The sequence below is a fragment of the Macaca nemestrina genome, chromosome 2, assembly GCF_043159975.1.
Source record: "Macaca nemestrina isolate mMacNem1 chromosome 2, mMacNem.hap1, whole genome shotgun sequence".
Lineage (NCBI taxonomy): Eukaryota > Metazoa > Chordata > Mammalia > Primates > Cercopithecidae > Macaca > Macaca nemestrina.
Window position 1 is genome coordinate 101335371 of NC_092126.1, and position 24441 is coordinate 101359811.

Genomic DNA, 24441 nt, shown 5'->3' on the forward strand with positions numbered 1-24441 from the left:
TACAGCTTAACAACCCCAAGTTAAGGATTTCTGATTTGTAGACCTTTCTATTGGTGCAAACTTTGAAGCTAATACCATCAGATTTAGCTCCTTTCTGATACATTTGATCCCATCCCTCTCCTCCCTGCAAAAAGAAAAAGGCAGAACATACGGTAAAGAAAGTGTCAGTAGTAATGGCTGAAACCACTTACAGCAAGGCCTGTGCTATGCTTTCTGGAACTGTGGCACCTTTGCTGGGCCTGGACTATTCTATCCTCTAAATGTGCATCTATTGAAATCATGTTAACTTTGCAAAGTCTGGTACAAACGCTTCCTTCTTCATGAAACATTCTCCAATCCTACCAACTAGGTGGAAACCCACTAGTAGCTTCTAGTTGACTGGTTTCATGGTCAGTTGGACCTCCCACAGCAGAGCTCACACAGAGCTTCCAGTGCTTGGAGGTGTTTTAGAACCAAACTAAGATCTACTTGCCCAGTGCAGTAACGCCAGATTGCCACACAGGTTTTGCTGCAGTAGACAGGCAGGACTCCCAGCAAGGAGAGGAGAATTGGTGTAGCTCAAGCTTAAGACCTAAACTTCCCCAGCCTGACCAACATGGTGAAACCCGCCTCTACTAAAAATACAAAAATTAGCCAGGCGTGGTGGCAGGCGCCTGTAATCCCAGCTACTCAGGAGGCTGAGGCAGGAGAATCGCTTGAACCTGGGAGGCAGAGGTTGCAGTGAGCCGAGATAGTACCACTGCACTCTAGCTTGGGCGACAGACCGAGGTTTCATCTCAAAAAAAAAAAAAAAAAAAGTCTGGGCGCGGTGGCTCACCCTTGTAATCTCAGCACTTTGAGAAGCCGAGGTGGGTGGATCACAAGGTCAGGAGTTCGAGACCAGCCTGGCCAATATGGTGAAACCCCGTCTCTACTAAAAATACAAAAATTAGCTGGGCGTGGTGGCACGCACCTGTAGTCCCAGCTACTGGGAAGGCTGAGGCAGGAGGATCACTTGAACATGGGATGTGGAGGTTGCAATGAGCCGAAATCATGCCACTGCACTCCAGCCTGTGCAACAGAGCGAGACTCCGTCTCCCACAAAAAAACAGAACAAAACAAAAAAAACCCTGAACTTCCAATGGCTTGCAGGAAAGGATTTTTTTTTTTTTTTTTTTGGAGACGGAGTCTGGCTCTTTTGCCCAGTCTGGAGTGCAGTGGCACGATCAACGTTCACTGCAACTTCCGCTTCCTGGGTTCAAGCCATTCTCCTGCGTCAGCCTCCCGAATAGTCCCGCGCTGCCACGCCCGGCTAATTTTTTGTATTTTTTTTAATAGAGATGGGGTTTCACCATATTGGCCAGGCTGGTCTCGAACCCCTGACCTTGTGATCCACCCACCCCCCCCAACCCCGCCCCGACCCCCCGGCTTCTCAAAGTGCTGAGATTACAGGCGTGAGCCACTGCACCCAGCCTTTTTTTTCTTTCTTTTTTTTTTAGACGGAGTCTGGGTCTGTCGGCTACTGGAGTGCAGTGGCATGCGGCATGCTCTCGGGTCACTGCAACCTCTGCCTCCCAGGTTCAAGCGATTCTCCTGCCTCAGTCTCCCTAGTAGCTGGGATTACAGGCGCGTACCACCATGCCTGGCTAATTTTTGTATTTTAGTAGAGACGGGGTTTCACCATGTTGGTCAGGATGGTCTCGAACTCCTGACCTCAGGTGATCCGCCCGCCTCGGCCTCCCAAAGTGCTGGGATGAGCCACTGCACCCGGCCTAAGGTCTCTTCCTTAATAACTGCCATTGGACTGAAATGCGTCCAACCTAGAACAGTTTCGCACCTAGCCCTATTCCTGTTAGATGCTCTTTATTTTTTAAAATCCAATTTACCAAGCGTGTTGTCTTCAGCTCGCTAATTTCTCCAACGGCACTACGTAGTCAAACTGAGAAAACTGTTCAGTGGGGGTGACAAAAGCCAAGGCTCGTGAGACAACCCCCAAATCTGTGGGTCGATCTGACTTGTTTAATAGCCCAAGCCCTGTTCGGGGGGAAAAAGACTTCCGAGGCCCTCAAGGCAGGTGCTTGAGCTGCAGATCTAAAGTTGCTAATGGACAGAACCCGCCCAATGCAGGAGGGAACCGCGAGAGACAGCGCCACAGCATGCCTTAGAGAGAACGTCCGCCTTGAAAAAAATGTCACCAGGCAAACTTCCAGTTTCACTCCGACCGGTGGCCCAAGGCCTTTTATCCTAGTTGGCAGTGGTCCACACCCGAGGGCTACCCCACCCAGCCGCTCCCTCAGGGCTTCTCCACACCCCGTGGAAGCTTTCGCACGTCTCGAGGGTGTGACGGTTACGCCGTGACGTCACTCCAGAGGAAGTGGTAAGACGAGCGGGGTAATGGGGCTCTTGAAGGGCTGCAGCCCTAACACGGAGAAGCGCTCTAAGAGCCTGGAGGCGGGACCAGCTTATGACTGACGTCTACCCACACCCATTGCTTTTCTGATTCCTTCTCAAACAAACCAATGAATGCGACGACGGAGCCAGCAACGTGCCCCAGGCGCTAGAAGTGGCTCCGCCCCCTCTACTTTGCTGCGCTTTGGTCGCCATGCTTAGTGTGGCTACTGCCTCTGTGCTACCTGAGGCTCTCCTACGGCTTTTCGATGCCTTCGATGAACCTCTACCTAAACATTTCTTCCCTTTCACCGCCAACTCCCACCTTCTTGGGTTTCTAGCTCGCTCACTTTGTATCCAGCCACACTGGAGATGGCGGCCGGAGGCGAGCCCGAGGTGGGGCGTGACCAGCGCGGTGACGTCAGCGCGCTGCGTGTCGGCAGGTGGAGGGAGAAGGGAAAGTTTGGCCCGTGCGTGGGGCTGGGGTGGAGGGCGGGACAGAGGGGCTGGGCCCAGGGAAAGCTTCTGTCGCTGCTGCTGCGGAGGCCGAGGACAGGACGTGGGCTGGGCCGGGCAGTGCCGGACGCGGAGGAGCAGGAGGCGAGGTCTGCCGGAGCTCTGAGACCCCGCCGCTCTGCCGCGCGGTGACCCCGCGCCCTGGCGCCGTCCGACCCGTGGCTGTTCCGAGACGATTGGTGGGGGCGCGGCGGCGGCTGTTGGGGGTGGGGAGACGCGCGGCGAGGAGACGAGCGAGGTCAGCGAGTTTGAGGGAGGACCGCGAGCCGCTGCCGCCGTCATGTCCGAGGACTCGAGCGCCCTGCCCTGGTCCATCAACAGGGACGATTACGAGCTGCAGGAGGTGATCGGTGAGAGCAGGCGCCGCGGAGGGGGAAGGCGCGGCGCTGGGCGGCGGGGGACGCGGGAACGTGGGGATCCGCGGAAGCTCGGGGAGCGCAGCCCTCACAGGAATTCGTGGGACGCTTGTGTCGAGCGCGTGTGAGACGGGAAGGGGGTTTTGAGGCGCGCGCCTGTGAGGCGGCGTGGGGTGGGGCTTGAGGGGGCTCAGGAGAGATTTGTGTACAGCATTCTCCGATGTGTGGACAGGAGCGACCCATGTGTCTTGTAGAGAAAGAAAGTGCAGGTGTGGGGCAGGCCTTACCGAGGCTGTGTGAGAAATGGGATCTTGAAGTTGTGGGCACAGCCATCGATTTCTGCTTTAGTTTTTTCCTCCTGGTCCGTGCTGGGGCGAGCTGGGGATCCTCCAGGTGAAGCTGCAGGAACCACGCTGAGCAACAGAGACCCAGCTTCTGACTCCTTTCAAGTGACTTTCTAGTCGAGGAGGTAGACATTAAATAAGTAGACAAAAAGAATTAAAAAGGGCCGGGCGTGGTGGCTCACGCCTGTAATCCCAGCACTTTGGGAGGCCGAGGCGTGCGGGTCACGAGGTCAGGAGATTGAGACCAGCCTGGCCAATATGGTGAAAGCCCGTCTCTACTAAAAATACAAAAATTAGTTGGATGTGGTGGGGCTCGCCTGTAGTCCCAGCTACCCGGGAGGCTGAGGCAGAAAAATCCTTAAACCCTGGAGGCGGAGGTTGCAGCGAGCCGAGATCGCACCATAGCACTCCAGCCTGAGCGACAGAGCGAGACTCCGTCCTTGGTGGTGGTGCGGGGGGGGGGGGGGGGGGTGGAATTAAAAAGAAGAGGTTTTGGCAAGTGCCATGAAGGAGATAAACAAGATGTTCTGATAGAGAATAACCTGGAGATCTAGTTAGGGTGATTTCAAGGAAAATTCTTTTTCTGAGGCGATGACATTTCAATTGAGCCCTGAAGGATGAGAAGTGAGGATTAAGAGCCTCAGGAAGATTTTTCCTTACAGAGGGATGAGGAGATGCAGTGGCCTTGAGTAGGGGAAAAGCTTGGTATGTTTTAGGACCTGAAGGAAGGCTGGCAAGGATAGAGAGGGAAGGGAGGAGCCAGAGCTTAGGGATCTTCTCAGCCTTGCTACAGATTTTGGAATTTTATGTATCACTGGAGGCCCTCAAATAGTGCCTTGACGTGATCCAATAAATTGGGCTGGTGTGTGAAAAGATTTGAAGGGGGTCCAGGAATCCCAGTTGGCAGAGACCAAAACTTGCACAAACATAGATTGTAATTCTCACAGAAGCCTAGGGATTGGGAGGAGGCTGGGGCCTGGGGATGAGGGGAGTATTTGTTGGACAACAATAACCCAGTGACCTTGGAAATCAAAAGGGGGTGGGTTTAGCTATACAGGCTCAATCAAACTGACATGAGCAGACACCTGTGTATTGGAGGAAGGAGAATTGTCTACTTTGCCAGCATCCTGCCCTAAAATTAGTTTTATAACAAAGACCAACTGAAGACTTCTTAGCTGCCTTGGGAGTGTCGGTGTTTATTTCACTGTGGGTTTAAAAAAAACTTTGTGAAAAAAATTTTTTTTTACTTGCCTCTTGTTGTAAGACAATCTGGGCTTAAAGCAGTATTGGTTTGTGTAGGAAAAACAAAAACAAAACAAAACAAAAAAACCTGGACTAAATAAAGACATCACATCTTTGCTTAAGCCACTTCATGGGCCTGTGTGCTTGCTACGTATTTATTGGGTCTTTGACGTGTATTTGTTGGTTCTAAAGACAGCTGGTTCCTGGTCTGAACTGATTGCTTCTGGTTCCGCCAGTCAGAGTTTCATATTGAAGGAAAGGATTAAATGGAAGATTCTAAAATGATGTCAGAGAAGTAAAGATGAGGTTCCCTATCATCATTTTAAAAGAAGAGTTTTTATTTTTATTTTTTTTCTGGTAGTGTGTCCATCTTTCTAGGGTGAAGAGGGTGGTTGTAGTCATTCTCAAAGCCTTTGGTGTTAAGATGGCAAAGAATTTCAGAGTTACAAAGGCGCTAGAGATTTGGTGATTTGTTAATTGGGTGTCCTCAGACCCTTAGGATGTCTGTGAGTGGGCAAAAGGTAGCCTCTCAGTCTTCTGGATAGGGTTAGTGTTCCTCACATTCACAAAGTGGTCCATGGTTTTTAAAAGGTTATGAACTCCAGTGTGATTTGACCATCTTTCATGGATTTAAAACAGCTTTACTGAGGTATAATTTAATATAAAATTCACCCATTTTAAGTGTAACGTTTAGTGATTTTTAGTAAATTCCCTGTGTTGTACAACTGTCTTCACGATAATCCAGTTTTAGAGTATTTCCAACATCCCCATGAGATCTCTTGTGCTTTCTTACAGTTAATCCCTTTTTCCACCCCCAGCCTTAGGCAACCATAAATCTACTTTTTGTCTCTATAGACTTGCCTTTTTTGGACATTTGTATAAATGGGATCATATAACATGTGGTCTTTCATGTTTGGTTTCTTTAACTTAGCATAAATATTTTTTCATTTGAAAAAAACAAATTTGAGATACAATTTACATACCATAAGATTTACCTGATTAAAATGTACAATTCAATAATCTTTTAGTAAATTTACATAATTGTTCAGTCATCACCACAATCCAATTTTAGAACATTTCCATCATTCCAGAAAGATGCCTCATGTCCATTTGCAGTCACTCCCTGTTCCCACCCCCAGCCCCAGGCAAAATATACTTTCTGTCTCTATAGATTTGCCCTTTCTGGACATTTCATGTAAATGTAATCATATAATATGTGGTCCTTTGCGTTTGGCTTCTTTTACTTCCCATAATGCTTTTTGAGGTTCATCCATCTGCCATGTAGTACATGGTTCCTTTTTATTGGACACCAGTTAATGGGCATTGGATTGTTTCTGCTTTTTGGCTGTTTGGAATAAGGCTGCTTTGAGTATTCACATCAAGTCATCCCATGAATATGTTTCGTTTTCCTTGGATGTATACCCAGGAGTGGAATTGCTGGGTTGTATCACAAATTTAACTGTTTAAGAAACTGCCAAACTGTTTTTCAAAGTAACTGTACCATTATGTTCCTACTAGTAATTATAAGAGTTCTCATTTCTCTACATTTGTTGTCTTTTTGCGTGTAACCACCCTAGTGGTTATGAAGTGGTATCTCATTGTGGTTTGGATTTGCATTGCCCTAATAACTAATGATGATGAACATCCTTTCATGTGCTTATTTTATTAGGCTTTCATAGATCTTCTTTGGTGAAATATCTGTTCAAATCTTTTGTCCAGTTGGACTGCCCATTGGGTTGTTTGTTTTCTTTTTTCTTTTCTTTTTTTTTTTTGAGATGGAGTCTTGCTCTGTTGCCCAGGCTGGAGTACAGTGGTGAGATCTCAGCTCACTGCAACTTCTACCTCTTGGGTTCAAGCAATTCTCCTGTCTCAGCCTCCTGAGTAGCTGGGATTATAGGTGCTCGCCACCATGCCCAGCTAATTTTTGTGTTTTTAGTAGCGATGGGGTTTCACCATGTTGGGCAGGCTGATCTCAAACTCCTGACCTCTGGTGATCCACCTGCCTTGGCCTCCCAAAGTGCTGGGATTACAGGGGTGAGCCACTGTGCCTGGCTGTTTTTTTTTTTTTTTTTTTTTTTTTTTTGAGTTATAGAAGTGTGGGTATGTGTATTCATTTTGGGTATGTGTCCTTCATCTGATATATGATTTAATTTAAATATTTTCCCATCTGTAGTTTTTTTTTTTCTTTTCATTTCCTTTTTTTTTTTTTTTTGAGTCTTTTTTTTTTTTTTTTTTTTTTGAGACGGAGTCTCGCTCTGTCGCCCAGGCTGGAGTGCAGTGGCCGGATCTCAGCTCACTGCAAGCTCCGCCTCCCGGGTTCACGCCATTCTCCGGCCTCAGCCTCCAGAGTAGCTGGGACTACAGGTGCCCGCCACCTCACCCGGCTATTTTTTGTATTTCTTAGTAGAGACAGGGTTTCACCGTGTTAGCCAGGATGGTCTCGATCTCCTGACCTCGTGATCCGCCCATCTCGGCCTCCCAAAGTGCTGGGATTACAGGCTTGAGCCACCGCGCCCGGCTTTTTTTTGAGTCTTACTCTGTCACCTAAGGTGGAGTGCAGTGGCATGATCAGGGCTCACTACAACCTCCACCTCCTGGCCTCAAGTGATCCTCCCATCCCTGCCTCCCTGGTAGCTGGCACTACAGATGCACGACACCATGTTTGGCTAATTTTTGTGTCTTTTGTAGACACCGAGTTTCGCCACATTTCCCAGGATGATCTCAAATTCACTGCAACCTCCACCTCCTGGTCTCAAATGATCCTCCCACCCCTGCCTCCCTGGTAGATGGGACTACAGGTGCACGCCGCCACGTTTGGCTAATTTTTGTGTTTTTTATAGAGACCGAGTTTCGCCACATTTCCCAGGATGATCTCAAATTCCTGGGCTCAAGTGATCCGCCTGCCTCAGCCTTCCAAAGTGCTGGGATTACAGGCATGAGCCACTGTGCCTAGCCTTCTTTAATTTTAACTTTTTTTTTTTTTTTGAGTTGCAGTCTTGCTCTGTCGCCCAGGCTGGAGTGTAGTGCCATGATCTTAGCTCACTGCAACCTCTGCTTCCTGGGTTCAAGCAATTCTCCTGTCTCAGCCTCCCGAGTAGGTGGGATTACACGTGTGTGCCACCACACCCAGCTAATTTTTTGTATTTTTAGCCTCCCAAAGTGTTGGGGTTACAGGTGTGAGCCCCCGCGCTTGACCTCTTTCATTTACTTAATGGTGTCTTTTAAAGTACAAAAGTTTTGAATTTTGATGTTTATCACTTTTTTTCTTTTATTTATTTTGCCTTTGGTGTTATATCTAAGAAATCTTTACTAACCCAGCATTGTGAAGATTTTTTTATCCTATGGTTTCTTTTAAGTGTTAGTTTTAGCTCTTGCATTTAAGCCTCTGAAACATATTGAGTTAATTTTTGTGTATGGTGTGAAGAAAGGTGAACCACCTTTCTACAACCATCTACAACTGTTTTACAGTTGAAGACACAGAGACAGAAAGGTAAAATGACTGCCTAAAGCCATATAGCTAATTAGAGGCAGAGCCAATACTGGCATCTATGTCTCCTGTAGCCTAATTCAGGATCCTTGTTCCTGTATCTACATTGGTTCTTGGATATAAACTGGAAGATGGGGGACATTGTCTCACAGATTAAGGGGAATATCTCCCCTGCTTTTTTTTTTGAGACAGTGTCTCACTCTGTCACCCAGGCTGGAATGCGATCACAGCTCACTGTCTCACTGTACGAACTCCTGGCTTGAGTGATCCTCTTGCCTTGGCCTCCCTAGTAGCTGGACTACAAGCACGTGCCACCATGCCCACCTCATAGTTTTATTTTTTGTAGAGACAGGGTCTCATATGTTGTCCAGGCTGGTCTCTACTTCTGGGCTCAAGTGATCCTCCCACCTTAGCCTCCTAAAGTGTTGGGATTTACAGGTATGAAGCACTGTGCCTGGCCAAGGGAAGTATCTATCCTTAGAGTGAAAAAAATCTGATAGATATTCCACACCTGTCACATCCTTCCAGTCTACTCCTTACAGCCTCTCTCCATTTTCCCAACAGGGAGAAAAAAATTTTTTTCCTTGATCTACAGCCTAGTGCAAGCAGCAAGTTTCAGTAAAGCGTTGTATTCTTATTCTAACTTTGCTTCCATACCAAAAAGTTTGGTACATAGTAATTTGTAATAAGCTGTGGTCTTCAAAATGAATCTTTGCGATTTCAGGTTACACTCAACTTTTTCAGGAAACAAATGATTAAAATCTAGAAAAAAGGTTTTGGGATCATTTAAATTTTGTTTTCAAAGGATTTTTTCTAGAGAAATCAGTGTAATGGTGTCATCTCCATCAAAACACGTACATTTATTTGAACTGTAATATGTTTATTTGAACTGTAATTTTTTTCACATTTGCTTCTTAGCACTATACTATTTATGGGATTGTTTCTCACATTCTGTTTTGTTCTTCGTCTGTCTGGTAAAGTCCTACAGAGAACAGAATCTCCTCCTAGGAACACATTAAAAGCCTATAGACTGAAAATTCAAAGGGCTTTTTTTTTTTTTTTTTTTTTTTTAAAAAGAATCGTATCGCCTTAAGCATGCTTTGGCAAGATTTGAAGTTCTTTAAGTATGATTATGTGTAAAAGATGTTAGTGTCGTTCTCACAATTAATCATTGATCTTTCAGTATTTTTGAGCCCTTAGTCTTAGATTAGAATTTCAGTATTTTTGAGCCCTTAGTCTTAGATTAGAATTTCAGTATTTTTGAGCCCTTAGTCTTAGATTAGAATTTCTGAGCATGTGTTATACTGTATTTGGCATGTGTTGAAGCAGCTGTAACAATTTGGGCTTTGGGGTTAGACTGACCCAGATTCAAATCCTGGCATTGCCTCTTACTAGTTATGTGATCTTAGACAAATTATGTAATTAGTTTCCATGTCAGCTTTTTGTATACTGGGGAGAATAGCACCTCTGTCATTGGGGTTGTTATATAGGTTGAGTGTCATTATTTGTGGGAAGTGTTTAGCTTGTATAAAATGATAGTTGTTATTATCTCTGACCTTTTTTTACCCTTTCTCTTTGTCCTCGTATTTCCCAACTTTTGGTATTGCCATGAAATATGAAATCCTATGTGATGTGAAATCTTGTAACACTTACAGTATTTTGAATCTGTTTTTAATGCTTATTGGAATATTATTGCATTTATTTTATTTTATTTTTGCATCTTTTTTTTTTTTTTCTTAGTCCAGGCCTCATTCAGGTTTAGATGGATTTAGGGATTTATGTTGGACATGGTAGTATAACTGTAACCATGATATTGCTAATAATACAATATAATGGCAGAGAGGGCTGTGCCAGTTAGCTTTTATTGTCCTGCATTGTGAAAAGTCTCAATGAGTATTTACTATTTACCTCAGATTAGAAAATTGAAAACTTCATACTAGGTTTAAGGTGTGATTCACCTAGCTTTGACACTTTGGTGAAGGCAGTGCAATATATTTCTATTCTTGACTTTCCCTTTTTATTTTCATTAATTGTTTACTAGCCACACATTTTGAGTCTAAAGTTGTGGTTTTCAAATACAGATTCCAGGGCCTTACCTTTAGCGCCTGCATAAATGTGAAGGACTTCATGCTTTCAATAGAGTGGTGCTTAATAGTGTATTTTTCCACTTATTGGAAGACTCAGCTAAGGTGACATTTTCTATGAGGCCAGCATTGGGCCAACAACCTCATAGTGTTGTATCAAATAGGGCTTACATTTCTCTGCATGTGGGGAAAATAGAAATAATAGTGCCTTAATAAAATCTTTTTCCCCCCTTATATAACAAGAAGACTGGAGGTGGCAGCCTAGGTGCTGTCAGGCACCCAGGCTCCTATTTTTTTTTCATGCCACCACACTTAGCAGGTGACTCTCCTTCTCATAGTTGGAAGATGGTTGTTCCACCTCTAGACTCATGCTTGTGTTCTAGTCCAGAAGAATATGGCAAAAGGACAAAGACACATGAAGCTGAGTTGGCTCTCTTTCAAAAGACTTTCTTTCCTGGATTCCTTTCTCAGTGACTTCCACGTCTATTTTACTGGCCTGAACTATATAATTTGGTCATTTGCAAGGGAAGCTGGGAAATGAAGCTTTAGCTGGACACATTATTACTTCAAACAAAATAGGTCAGGATTCTCTTACTAAAGAAGGGGAAATTGTATGTTGGCTAAGCAACTAAAAATATTGGCCTCATTTTTTCTTTTTTTTAATGAAAATAGTTAAATAGGGTATTGCAAGTAAATAATTTAACCTGATGCATAAAATTCAATTAATAAATGTTAGCTTTAATCTGAAGAGGCAGATGCCTACCAATTAAGAGCAAAGTGTTGAAACTCAGGTAGTTCTTATTTCTAGGCCCTACTCTGCCTAACTAACTGTATGACCTAAGTTTTACCTTAATTACATTGCTTTACTTACATTGCCTTGTAAGACCATGAACCTATCGCATGGGATTATTGTAATGATTAGATGAAAAGAAGAAATGTAAGTAAAGAAAGTACTCAGCATAGACTTGGCACACAGAATGGATGCTCAGTGAATGTTAATGTACATGATGGTGACAATGAAATAACACCCATGAAGACTGGGCTATTTCTGTGTGTGTTCTGCCCCAAACAGGATTTTTTTTTTTCCTTGAAAATATACCCCACTATTTGATTAATTCATTCAGCAAATATTGAACTCCTGTTATGTACCAGGCACTGTTCTGGATGCTGGAGATAAAACAGTGAAGCAAACACAAAAAATGCCTGCTTTTACAGAGTTTACAATCTAGAAACTCTAAAGAAGAAGAAAAAGCAGGAAAGCCGTTAGAGACTGCTAGGGATGGAGGTGGGGTTTCAGTTTTAGGTCAGGGAAAACTTCTCTGAGAAGGTGACAGTTGAGGAAAGACCCAAAGAAGGTGAAGAAGTGAATGATGTGGTTATCTGCAGAAAGTTTGTTCCAAGCAGAGGACAACAAGAACAAAGTTCTGAAGTAGAAGCATGCCGATGGGATTAAGGAATGCTAAGGAGGTGTGAGGACAGCTAGAGCAGAGTGTATCAGAAGGTGAAGAGACAGATAGGTGAAGAGGTTAGAAAAGTAAGGTGGTATGGATGCGTGGTCCTGATTGTCAGGTTGTAAGTTATTGTAGGAACTTAGCTTTTGCTTTGCGTAAGATTGAAAATCGTTGCAGGGTTTTGAACAGAGATTTAACATGACCTGACTTACATTTTAAAACTCAGGCTGCAGGCCGGGCGAGGTGTCTCGTCTGTAATCCCAGCACTTTGGGAGACAGGCGGGTGGATCCCATGATTCCAGGAATTTGAGACCAGGCTAGCCAACATGGTGAAACCCCATCTCTACTAAAAATACAAAAATTAGCTGGGTTTGGTGGTGCATGTCTGTAATCCCAGCTACTTGGGAGGTTGAGGCATAAGAATCACTTGAACTTGGGTGACAGAGGTTGCAGTGAGCCGAGATCGTGCCACTGCACTCCAGCCTGGGTAACAGAATGAGACACTGTCTCAAAAACAAACAAACAAACACCTCAGGCTGCAATATGAAGAATCGTTTTATAAGGGTACAAGGGTGGAAGGAGATTATCCAGGGGAGAGAAGTAGTAGTGGAGATGGTGAGAAGAGGTCAGATTCTGGATATAGCATATTTTTTGAAGTTAGAGGATTTGCCGTTGGATTAGATGTGAGAGAAAGGGAAGATGGGATGATTCCAAGATTTTTGGCTAGAGCATCTAGAAGAATGGAGTTGTCATCCGCTCAGATGGGAGATCACCAGAGTGAATAGGAGAGCGAGTGATGATTCATTGCAAAACCATCAGGCTGCTTGAATAATTACTTGAAGCATATGGCAGTGTGTCTTTATTTTCATCTTTGTATGGACAGAATAGCATGATTTTTATGATGATGACTATTCTTACAGCTGTTTTGCTAGTTAATTTTCAATATGACTCTGACAAGAGACCTTATTTAGAAAAGGGGTTAACAAAATTGTAAATTCTGATGTTTTGCATGGTTCAGGTGACAATACTTTAGTCATCTTTCAAAACAAACAGCCTGGGCTAGTGCTTTTCTTTAGTGAATGCAAAACCTTACTATAATATACTTTAAAATCTTTAGACTATAAGCCTATTATAGTGATGGCTGGACACAATTTTGGGGAAAATGTGTTCATTTGATTTGATTCATTTAATTCATTTTTATCCTCACAGGAATATCTATTTTTAATTATCTCTCTCTTTTTTAAAAAAAATTATTTTTGAGGTGGGGTCTCGCTCTGTTGCCCAGACTGGAGTGCAGCAGCGTGATCATGGCTCACTGCAATCTCTTTCTCTCAGGTTCCAGCCATCCTCCCACTTTAGCTTCCCAAGTGGCTGGAACTACAGGTGTGTGCCACCACGCCCAGCTAATTTTTGTAGTTTTTGTAGATTTTGTAGGTTTTACCATGTTGGCCAGGCTGGTCTCAAACTTCTCAGCTCAAGTGATCCGCCTGACTTGGCCTCCCAAAGCACTGAGACTACAGGCAGGAGCCACTGTGCCTGGCCGGGTTCTCTCTCAAATTTCTAAGTCTCGTAAAGCGGAGAGAGACTGAAATTTTTTCTTAGTCCTGCTCATGCTTGGGCAGATCCTTCTCTGTCTCAAGAAGTAGAGTTACTTAGTTTGAAAGATTTAAAGAGAAGGTTCATCCATATTTTCCGCACGTTAATTTATTCTGCTGTGTGATGTATGCTAACATTGGTTGCAGTTAAAGAACTAACTAGGAGAGGACAGAAGAGTGGAAGAAGTGAGGATGCAGGATGGGGCATTGAGGATGTGTGCCAATGTGAAATAGTGAAAGGCTGAATTATGTTGTTTTATTGCAAATTGTGTAAAATTTTCCATGGTATTAGTATTCAGATTAGGCCACTGCTTAGTCAAGGGCATTAGGGAAGTAGCTATCACACTTTGACTAAACCATTCCTTTTGTTCTTTTTAAAATCTTTTTTTTCTAAAACATCCTGTTATAGCAGACTAAACCATTCCTAACAGATACCTTTTACCCGTATGTATGAATATTTATGCTGAAGTAACAGTTTTACAAATAACTTCTGTTGTTGTTGTGTGCAGTGTATACTGATATTTTCTATTTGATCCTATTTACATCAATAAAAATGATGGTAAACCCAGTAAATTGTTAAAAAACTGTATTAAGGAACCCTGCTTTGAAGAAGAGATGAAATTTTTTTATTTGTATCTTTAATCCTTCTATATTATTAGATTATTGCAAAATATTGGAAAATAGTTAAAATAATTATGATAAAACTTTTAGATATTCTTCCATATCTTATCTACATTATTAATTGCTATTTTCTATGAAGTAAATTTTTTTCTAATGAGAGAACATCATTGATTATTCTGAATTAGTGTTGAAAGTAGTGAGTTTTTACTGTGTTACCAAAATCTTTTATGTTAGAACCTTAAAATATTTTTCAATTGCTGAAGATTATTTTAACATTTATTTTGGGAAGATAATATGAAGATGGATGAAAGTGACTGTTGGCATAGAAGAACTGGAGCCTGCAAGTTTCTTTTTATCAATGGGTGTGGGAAACATTAGCATCTTGTCATTTGACCATTTGTTAAATCACACCAGAGCGTAATATCTTGCTTGTGAGATTTGTTCATTAAGTGAATAAATCTTTAAGTGAAAGAAAGATACTTTAGTATCTAAACAGTTATGATTGCTAATATGTATGTTTGGTATTTTGTTATTAGTGAAATTGATTGTGTTTACTGATGACTAGAAAATAATAACTAAAGTTAAAATCAAACATTTATCTACATTTTTAACCCCAGCATGGTTTTGGTTTACATAGGGCATGCTATTAATATATTTCAGGTTTCGTATATATAAGATAAATCAATCAGTGTTAGATTATCCAGGGGTAGAATAGCTGGTTTGAGAACTAATACTGGTTAAAAAGAATACCACTGGATAGTACATTTGTAAAAATATTGTAAAGAATCAGTGAACACATTTACATATTAGAAGATGTCTGTTATCTGGGACCAAAGGTACTTTGCAGAGGCCATGTTATGTCTCCTGTGACTTGAGAAATGCCTTTCTTGTAGATTTGTGACCAGCATGATTAGCTTACTTCTCCTATTCCCTGGTGTTTCCAAGAGTCAGCCAGTGGCCTCTCACTGAAGGCAAGAGAAAGCAGTTAAACTTTCTTCAGGGCTTCTATGCAGAAATAATTAAGAGGATAGGATGTGAGAGGGATGGAACTTAATGGCAAGCACTACCATTCTGCCTCTCTGTTTTATACACATAACAAAGGGAGCTCAACCAAGAAGCAGATCAACTGCAAACTATTTCAGTAGTAGCCTGTTGGATGATTTTTATCAAGTAAAAGTTAATGTTCCTAAACTGTTGTCAAAGTTGTTTGTGTACACTATGGGATGACGTTATTGAATGCTAAATATGCTCTTTTCTTTTCTTTTTTATTTCCTTTCTTTCTCTATCTTTTTTTATTTTTTATTTTTATTTTTGGCAAGGTCTCACTCTGTCACCCAGGCTGGAGTGTAGTGGTGTGAACATGGCTCACTGCAGCATTGACCTCCTGGGCCCATGCAATCTTCCACCTCAGCCTCCCAAGTAGCTGGGACTACAGGTGTGCACCACCACACCCAGCTAATATTTTTATTTTTCATTTTAGAGACGGGGTCTTACTGTGTTGCCCAGGCTGGTCTCGAACTCCTGGCCCCAAATGGTCCTCCTGCTTCAGCTTCCCAAAGTGCTGAGATTATACATGTGAGCCACCACCGCCAGAAGTGTGTTCTTAAATATTAGATTTTATTTTAAATTTTGCATTTTGTGAGTTTGGTGCCATTACTTGTTTGTTTGGTTTTTGAGACAGAGCCTTATTCTGTTGCCCAGGCTGGAGGGCAGTGGTGCAATCTCAGCTCACTGCAACCTCTACCTCCCAGCTTCAAGTAATTCTTGTGTCTCGGCTTCCTGAATAACGGGCAGTACAGACGTGTGTGACGACACCCAGCTAGTTTTTGTATTGTTTTAATAGAGACGGGGATTCACCATGTTGGCCAGGCTGGTTTCAAACTCCTTGGCTCAAGTGAGCCGCCCGCCTCGGCCTCCCAAAGTGCTGTTATTACGGGTGTGAGCCACTGCGCCCAGCTGTGTGCAGAGTTTTTACTTAGTTTGTCAGAACTGTGATTTGGATTTATCCATGTTGGTGTTGCCTATGGTTGTGTTTGTGTGACTTTATTGAGAGATTTTCAAATGGATTTAAATGTAACAAATACAAATTCTGTCAAATTATATAGTTATATGTGTAAATCATATATACACACATGTATGCATATATATACACATACATATATATATATATATTTTGGAGACAGAGTCTTGCTCTGTCACCCAGGCGGAGTGCAGTGGGGTGGTCTCAGCTCACTGCAACCTCTGCCTCCTGGGTTCAAGCGATTCTCCTGCCTCAGCCTCCCAAGTAGCTGGGACTACAGGCCTGCATCACCGTATCCAGCTATTTTTTTTTTTTTTTTTTGTAGAGATGAGGTTTTGCCATGTGGCCCAGGCTGGTCTCAAACTCCTGAGCTCAAGTGATCTGCCTGCCTTGACCTCCCAAAGTGCTAGGTCTATGGGCAGGAGCCACCACACTGGCCTCATGTTAAATTTTTAATGTTTGTAGCACATTAGTATTAGAAATGTGTTGGCACACTTGAAAATATTTTTAAGTAACAGCTTTATTTTATTTTCTTTTACTTTCGAGATGGGGTCTCTCTCTGTCATTCAGGCTGGAGTGCAGTGGTGTGATTATGGCCCACTGCAGCCTCAAACTCCCAGGCTCAAGTGATTCTCCCTACCTCAGGCTCCAGACTAGGTGAGACTACAGACGTGCACCACCACACGTGGCTTTTTTTTTTTTTTTTGAGACAGGGTCCTGTTTTATCACCTAGGCTGGAGTGCAGTGGCATGACCACAGCTCACTGCAGCCTCAACCTCCCAGGCTCAGGCGATCCTCCTACCTCAGTCTCCCTAGTAGCTGGGACTACACATGTGCACCACCACGCCTGGCTAAATTTTGTATTTTTGTAGGGACGGAGTCCCACTATGTTACCCAGGCTGGTCTTGAACTCCTGGGCTCAAACGATCCATCCACTTTGGCCTCCCAAAGTGCTGGACTCACATCCCGCCCCTGGCCTGGCTAATTTTTAAATTTTTCATAGACAGGGTCTTGCTATGTTGCCCATGCTAGTCTCGAATTCCTGAACTCAAGCAGTCCTCTCACCTTGGCCTCCCAAAGTGTTAGGATTACAGGCATGAGCCATTATTTCTGGCCTATAACAGCTTTATTGAGATACAATTCACACACCATAAAATTTACCCTTTTAAAGTGTACAATTCAGCATCCTTACAGAGTCGTACAACCATCACCATTAATTCCAGAATGTTTTCATAACTCCAAAAGAAACAGTGTACAGTTGTCCCTCAGTATATGTGGGCAACTGGTTCCAGGAATCCCAAGTATACCCAAATTCATGCATACTTAAGTCCTGCAGTTAGTCCTGCAGAACCCTCATTGTGTGAAAAGTCAGCCCTCCATATATGTGAGTTTCTCATCCTGTGAATACTGTATTTTCCATCTGCATTTGATTGGAAATAATCTTTTTTTTTGAAATAGAGTTTTGCTCTGTTGCCCAGGCTGGAGGGCAGTGGTGCAATCTCAGCTCACTGTAACCTCCGCCTTCCGGGTTCAGATGATTTTCCTGCCTCACCCTCCCAAGTAACAGGGACTGCAGGTGCGTGCCACCATGCCTGGCTAATTTTTGTATTTTTAGTAGAGACAGGGTTTCACTGTGTTGGCCAGATGGTGTTGATCTCCTGACCCACTATGATCTGCCCACCTCAGCTTCCCAAAGTGTTGGAATTACAGGCATACCACTGCGCCCAGCCTAATTTTTGTATTTTTAGTAAAGGCAGGGTTCTGCCATGTTGGCCAGCCTGGTCTCGAACTCCGGTTTCAAGTGATCCGCCAGCCTTAGCCTCCTGAAGTGCTGGGATTACAGGCGTGAAACACTGTTCCTGGCTGGAAAAATTCTTTATGTAAGTGGACTCATGCAGTTCAAATTCACATTTTTCATGGGTCAACTGTACTCATTAGCTGTACTCCCCATTTCTCCTTCCCTCCAGACCCTGGTAACCACTAATCTACTTTCTGCTTCAATGGATTTTTATAATCTTGGTATTTCATATAATTGGAATCATACTATATATGGATTTTTGTGCCTGGCGTCACTTAGTATGTTTTCATAATGAAAACAGTGTTTTTAAGCATATGTCAGTATTTGCTCCCTGGCTCATGTCTGTATAACTCCAACTTTTTTTTTTTTTTTTTTTTTTGAGACGGAGTATCACTGTGTCTCCCAGGCTGGAGCACAGTGGCCTGTTCTTGGTTCACTGCAGCCTCTGCTACCCAGGCTCAAGTGATCTCCCACCTCGGCCTCCCAAGTAGCTAGGACTATAAGTGCGCACCACCACGCCCAGCTAATTTTTGTATTTTTAGTAGAGATGGGGTTTTACCCATGTTGGCCAGGATGGTCTCGATCTCCTGACCTTGTGTTCCGCCCACCTCGGCCTCCCAAAGTTCTGGGATTATAGGTGTGAGCCACTGCGCCCGGCCTGTTTCAAGAGATTTTGTAGTTGTTTGTAGAAGCACTTTTATGATGGCTGCTTTAAAATTCTTATCAGAATTTTAAATTCCAACATCTGATTTATCTTGGTGTTGGCATCAGTATGATCGTATGGTCGTCTTTTTTCTTTTCTCATTTAAGTGTGCTTTTCCTGGTTCTTGGTATGAGAGGTCATTTTTTTTTTTTTAATTGTACCTTGGACATTTAGGTTATTATGTTAGGAGACTTGTTTTGTTTTTCTTTAATGAGAAAGGGTCTTGCTATGTTCCCAGGCTGGTCTCTAAGTCCTGGCCTTAGATGATCCTCTTGCCTCAGCCTCCTGATTAGCTAGGATTACAGGTGCATGCCACTGCACCTGGCTGAGACTCTTGATCCTATTTAATTCTTCTCTTTTAATAGGCAGTTACCCTATTTAAGTTTAGTGTATAGCTCCTGTCCTATTTTTGTGAGCTGTAATCCTATGGTAATTCAGTTTTCAGATCTCTTGCAATGCTGTTTTTTTTCTGTTTTATTCTTCTGGCACCTCTAGAACTCCCGTTCTATCTCTGCAGCTGCCTGGGCTGACCTGTGGATGTGGGGCCCTGGCTCTGCTGCTGCTAAGGGCAGATTGGCTTGACATTGCCACGTGTGGGGGGCAGACACCTGACTGGCACTGTGCTGAATCTGGCCTGCTACTGTTTGAAGCATAGTGTGGAGACCCTGCTGATGTTGGGGTGGATTGGGTTCACCACTGTCCTGGGTGGGGACTGGAAAATGTATCTCTCCACTAGGTCTCTGCTGAGCTGCCCCTTTCATAGACTGTTGGCCAGAGACAGCAGAGTTTTCTCATTTATTTATTTGTCTGTATCTGCCTAATCCATCCATTCGTGGTGTTTGTTCCAGTTTACAAGCCTCTCTGGTGTCCAGTCTGGGATATTTGGGAGATAAAGGGAAAACCCAGTGAACTTACTGTGGTGTTTTCTTGAAGTCTTTAGATCCCTAACTAGTCTGCCTCTCTCTTTCTACCTTTCAGAGTCCTCTTTTGATTGTTGAATTATTTTTAGGCTATTTAGTTGTATTTGGAGGGGAAGAGTGAGGAAATGTGAGCCTATGCCATTGTATCCTGGAACTGGAATACTAGCAGTTTTGAAATTTTTTTTGCACTGGTATTTATTGGTAATACATATGAAATGGTTGAGGCTTTTGTTTTAACTGACACTCTTTAGAGTGTTTTTCTGTATCTTTTAGGCACTGTAGGAACAAGGTAAGGATTACTCTTGTTTAAATTGTATGGGAATTAGAAATGTCATGTTCTTATATATTCATCTACTTATTTACTCTTTTGTGTATTTGTTTTTAGGGAGTGGAGCAACTGCTGTGGTCCAAGCAGCTTATTGTGCCCCTAAAAAGGAGAAAGTGGCAATCAAACGGATAAACCTTGAGAAATGTCAAACTAGCATGGATGAACTCCTGGTATGCACATCTCATACTTCTGAAATGGAGAGATATACTTGTATATATTCACATTACAATGGGAAATAACTTGAAGTTTTTGATTTATTTCTTTTTTAAAAAAAGGTTTATGATTTCTTCATTAATAAATAATATTCATTGTAAAATTTATAAAGTCTGGATAAGTAGAAAGAAAAAAGTTACAATATTCTTACTCTGAGATTAACATTTAATATATAACCTTTCAGAGTGAACATTTGAATATATTTGTATTTTTATGATAATGTAATCAGATGCTTGCTCTTTTCATTTAATCATTTATCATAGAACTGCTTCTGTGTCTGTAAGTATGGATCAGTATCATTTACAATTTGTGTATAGTATTCTGTTGAATAGACCACAGTTTATTAACTGTTCTCTGATATTTGCTAATTACCTTGTTTCCTGTTTTTTATTGTTACAAACAATGCTTACTTCTCTGTTCCCTTAAAATAATACCATGGAATTGTGATTCCTGGGTCAAAAGGAATATCCTTTAAAACGCTCTGGCCTTTTAAACTTTTATTCTGATAGTTGATATAAGATATAGAACAACCCCCAAGCAGCATTAGCTTCTTCAAAGGCTAGGGAAAGGAAGAAGAAAAGGAAGTTCCAAGCAATAGCTGTAAGATGTTCTGTGACATTAAAATGTAACCATACGGGGATTGTATTGTACTTCTTTTGTGCATTGTGATACCCAGAATAGTTTTAAGTATATAGTCAGTGCTCAGCAAGGGAAACTAGTTTTTATTTATTTATTTATTTATTTATGATACGGAGTCTCGCTCTGTCGTCCAGGCTGGAGTGCAGTGGCGAGATCTCGGCACACTGCAAGCTCCGCCTCCCGGGTTTACGCCGTTCTCCTGCCTCAGCCTCCCGAGTAGCTGGGACTACAGATGCCTGCCACCTCGCCCGGCTAGTTTTTTGTATTTTTTAGTAGAAACGGGGTTTCACCGTGTTAGCCAGGATAGTCTCGATCTCCTGCCCTCGTGATCCGCCCGTCTCGGCCTCCCAAAGTACTGGGATTACAGGCTTGAGCCACCGCGCCCGGCCGGGAAACTAGTTTTTAAAATTACTTATTATTGTTTCAAAATTTTCAGTTTCTTTGGCTTAACAAAAATAGTAATGCTTGCTTTGGATACCTTATGAGCTTTTTCTTGAGGCTCAAATGATACAGTATTTGAAAACTCAACTGCCATACAAATATGAACTAATATTGTTATTTTATTAAGTACTTTCTTTCAGAGCATGTACAGCTAGTGCTAGAAAGATCTGGTATTAGGACTGGAATGACCTGCCCATCCAGAAGTTTTTTTCGCTTTCCCAAATTGTATTTTATTTCTGGTGGTGTCTGTACTGAGCATTAGGGAATAGTTGGAATTAAAGAAAAAGAGGTAGTGGAATTATATATAGCATAATATATAATTATATATGAGATGGACGAGACAAATATATTTCTTTAGCAATTGGTAATGTATGAGTAGGACCTGAAGGAGTGGGTTGCTGGAATGATCTTGAGCCATCTTTGGTGAGAGAACGCTTTCTTGGAAGGAAATGCTGATTGAAATCTTATTTGAAGATCTTGGATTGATACATACCATAATACTTTAGAGCACCGTTTGGACACTTGAACTGCAGTGATGATAAAAGAAGTTGATAAACTGCAAACTAATTCTGTTAAAGAAAAACAAAAATTTTAACCTACATATTAAGACTAGAACTTGAGAAGTCCAGTATGAAAACCTATAATTTGCCAGTTATTTAATCGATAAGGATAGAGTAAAATGAATGAAAGTCTTATTATTTACTGCTTCATGATTAAGCTGAGGCTCAAAGTTTAAATAACTTAAGTTCACTTGATGATAATAGCAAACATCTTTGGGTTCACCCCAAAAGGCACTTCAGTGTGCTTTAACCTCACACACATCTCCATGAGCTAAGTAGTAGCTCTGTTTTATAGATGAAGGAAGGAAATCATATAAGTGACAGAGTCTGGATTAAAAATCAGGTCTTTCTGACTTAAGTCTATTATTGTCTACTTCGTATAGTACTAATAAAATGATTATAATCTTAGTTCAAAAGTAGGAAGAACATTTTATTTTCTTTTTTTTTGTTTTTTTTTTGAGATGGAGTCTCGCTCTGTCTCCCAGGCTGGAATGCAGTGGCGTGATATTGGCTCACTGCGACCTCTGCCTCCCAGGTTCAAGCAATTCTTCTACCTCAGCCTCTCGAGTAGCTGGGATTACAGTCGCACGACACCACACCCAGCTAATTTTTCAATTTTTAGTAGAGATGGGGTTTCACCATGTTGGCCAGGCTGGTCTCGAACTCCTGATCTCAGGTGATCCACCTGCCTCGGCCTCCCAAAGTGCTGGGATTACAGGCATGAGCCACTGTGCCTGGCTGGACATTTCCTTTTAAATATCATTTGACATTCTTGAAAGCAATATTTTTGTTCTTACATTAGGGCCTTTTAAAGACATGCAAATTTGTTATATTTTATTAAAAAGAAAATTGGTTAGCTATGTGTACATTTTGCTCATGTTTCAATAAGCTTTGTGTGGCAAATATAGTTTGCATATATTAATACTTGGCAAATAAGTAAAGGGGGGAAAAGTACATTTTAGTAAAGCAAGTTTAAGATACTTGGGTTTTTGGGGGTGGGGGAAGTAAGCAGGTAAGATCTCACTACATACTGAAGAAACATCAGGAATGCAGAGAATACCTGATTTATTTGTGATACCAGGACCTGTTCTACAGGATACTGAGATCTGAGTGCCAGGGGCTCTATTCCTGAGAGATGTGAAATCCTTCAGTTTTCTTAAAAAAAAGTCTATGAGATCAGTGTACTAGACTTTTGATGTTGTAATATTAAAATTTATTTTCAACGCTATCTTTATTATAATGCAACACTCTTTGGGTTCTCCAAAGAGCGCTGATGTAAACTGGGCTCACAGGTGTGTATCATGTGTGACAATTACTAGTGAGGGGTCATTGTATTGCTTCTTTCTCTTGTCATGTATTTTCTATCTGATGACCTTTGCTAAGTGTGATGGGAAAATCAGCTATCAAATCGTAATTACTGCATTTATTTTTTTCCAGAGATTGTACTCCTATGCTTTTCTCTAAGAAAGACACATTGTAGTATTTTGAAATATTTCTCTTGTCTGACAGATGCTAGGACTAAAGTCATTGGACATCTATGGGGAACATCAAGAGGCTTAAAATGTTCCTTCTATCAGGTTCCTTCTATCTTAAAATGTTCCTTCTAACACCTGATAGAAGGTTCTTGCCTGTTGTACCAAGGCAGAGTGTGACAAATGTCTCAGGGGAGGTATAAAGTAATTTGAAACAGGGCCAAGTATGGTAGCTCATGCCTGTAATGCCAGCACTTTGGGAGGCAGAGGCAGGCAGATCATCTGAGGTCAGGAGTTTGAGACCAGCCTGGCCAACATGGTGAAACCCCGTCTTTACTAAAAATGCAGAAATTAGCTAGACGTGGTGGCACGCGCTTGTAGTCCCAGCTACACAGGAGGCTGAGGCGGGAGAATTGCTTGAACCCTGGGAGGCGGAGGTTACGGTGGGTCAAGATTGTGCCACTGCACTCTAGCTTGGGTGACGGAGTAAGACTCTGTCTCAGAAAACAAACAAGAAATGGCACAAAACTTATATAATGCAAAATTTAAAATAAAATCTAATATTTAAGAACCTGCTGCTGGGGATGGTTGCTCATGCCTGTAATCCCAGCACTTTGGGAGGCTGAGGCAGGAGGATCACTTCAGGCTAGGAGTTCGAGATTAGCCTGGGCAACATGGTGAGACCTCGTCTCTAGAATGGAAAAGAAAAAAATTAGCTGGGCGTGGTGGTATGCGCCTGTTATCGCAGCTACTTAGGAGGCTAAGGTGGGAAGATTGCTTGAGCCCAGGATGTCAGTGCTGCAGTGAGTCATGTTCATGGCACTGCACTCCAGCCTTGGTGACACAGAGTGAGGCCCTATCTCCCAAAAAAAAAAAAAAAAAAAAAAAAGCAGTGTGAAAGAAAGAGGAGGAAGAGAGCTTCTAATTGTGAAAATGGAGGGCTTTGTGGAAATGTTTGTGGCCTGGGCCACCAGGGCTGTGTAGACTTTAAACAGGCATAGATGGCAACTCTGCCTGGCAGGGGTTTAAAATCAGGAAAGAATAGTAGACAGCCTAGAGACCATAAAGAAGAAATAATAGGTAAAAAGAATTAGGATTTTATTTGATAGGAAATGTTGATAGCTACAGAAATAGAGGCAAATGTCTTTGAAGTTTTGTTTTTTTTTTTTTTTAAAGGGAAATGACTTCATTAGAACTGAGTTTTAGGAAGTTTAGTTTTATAATACTTTTTAAAACATGATAGCCTTATTGATATAAAATTCATGTATCATAAATTTACCGTTT

General features: G+C 42.3%; 1 protein-coding gene across 1 annotated transcript in view; it reads left to right on the forward strand.

Moving 5' to 3' along the window:
• Positions 1–3050: 3050 nt before the first annotated feature.
• LOC105480198 (oxidative stress responsive kinase 1) overlaps positions 3051–24441 on the forward strand; it is a 93823-nt gene continuing 72432 nt past the window's right edge. Inside the window, exons 1-2 of the mRNA XM_011738749.3 lie at positions 3051–3233; positions 19890–20002. Coding sequence (XP_011737051.1) covers positions 3164–3233; positions 19890–20002 — 183 coding nt within the window. The 5' untranslated portion in view covers positions 3051–3163. The remainder of the gene's footprint in view (positions 3234–19889; positions 20003–24441) is intronic.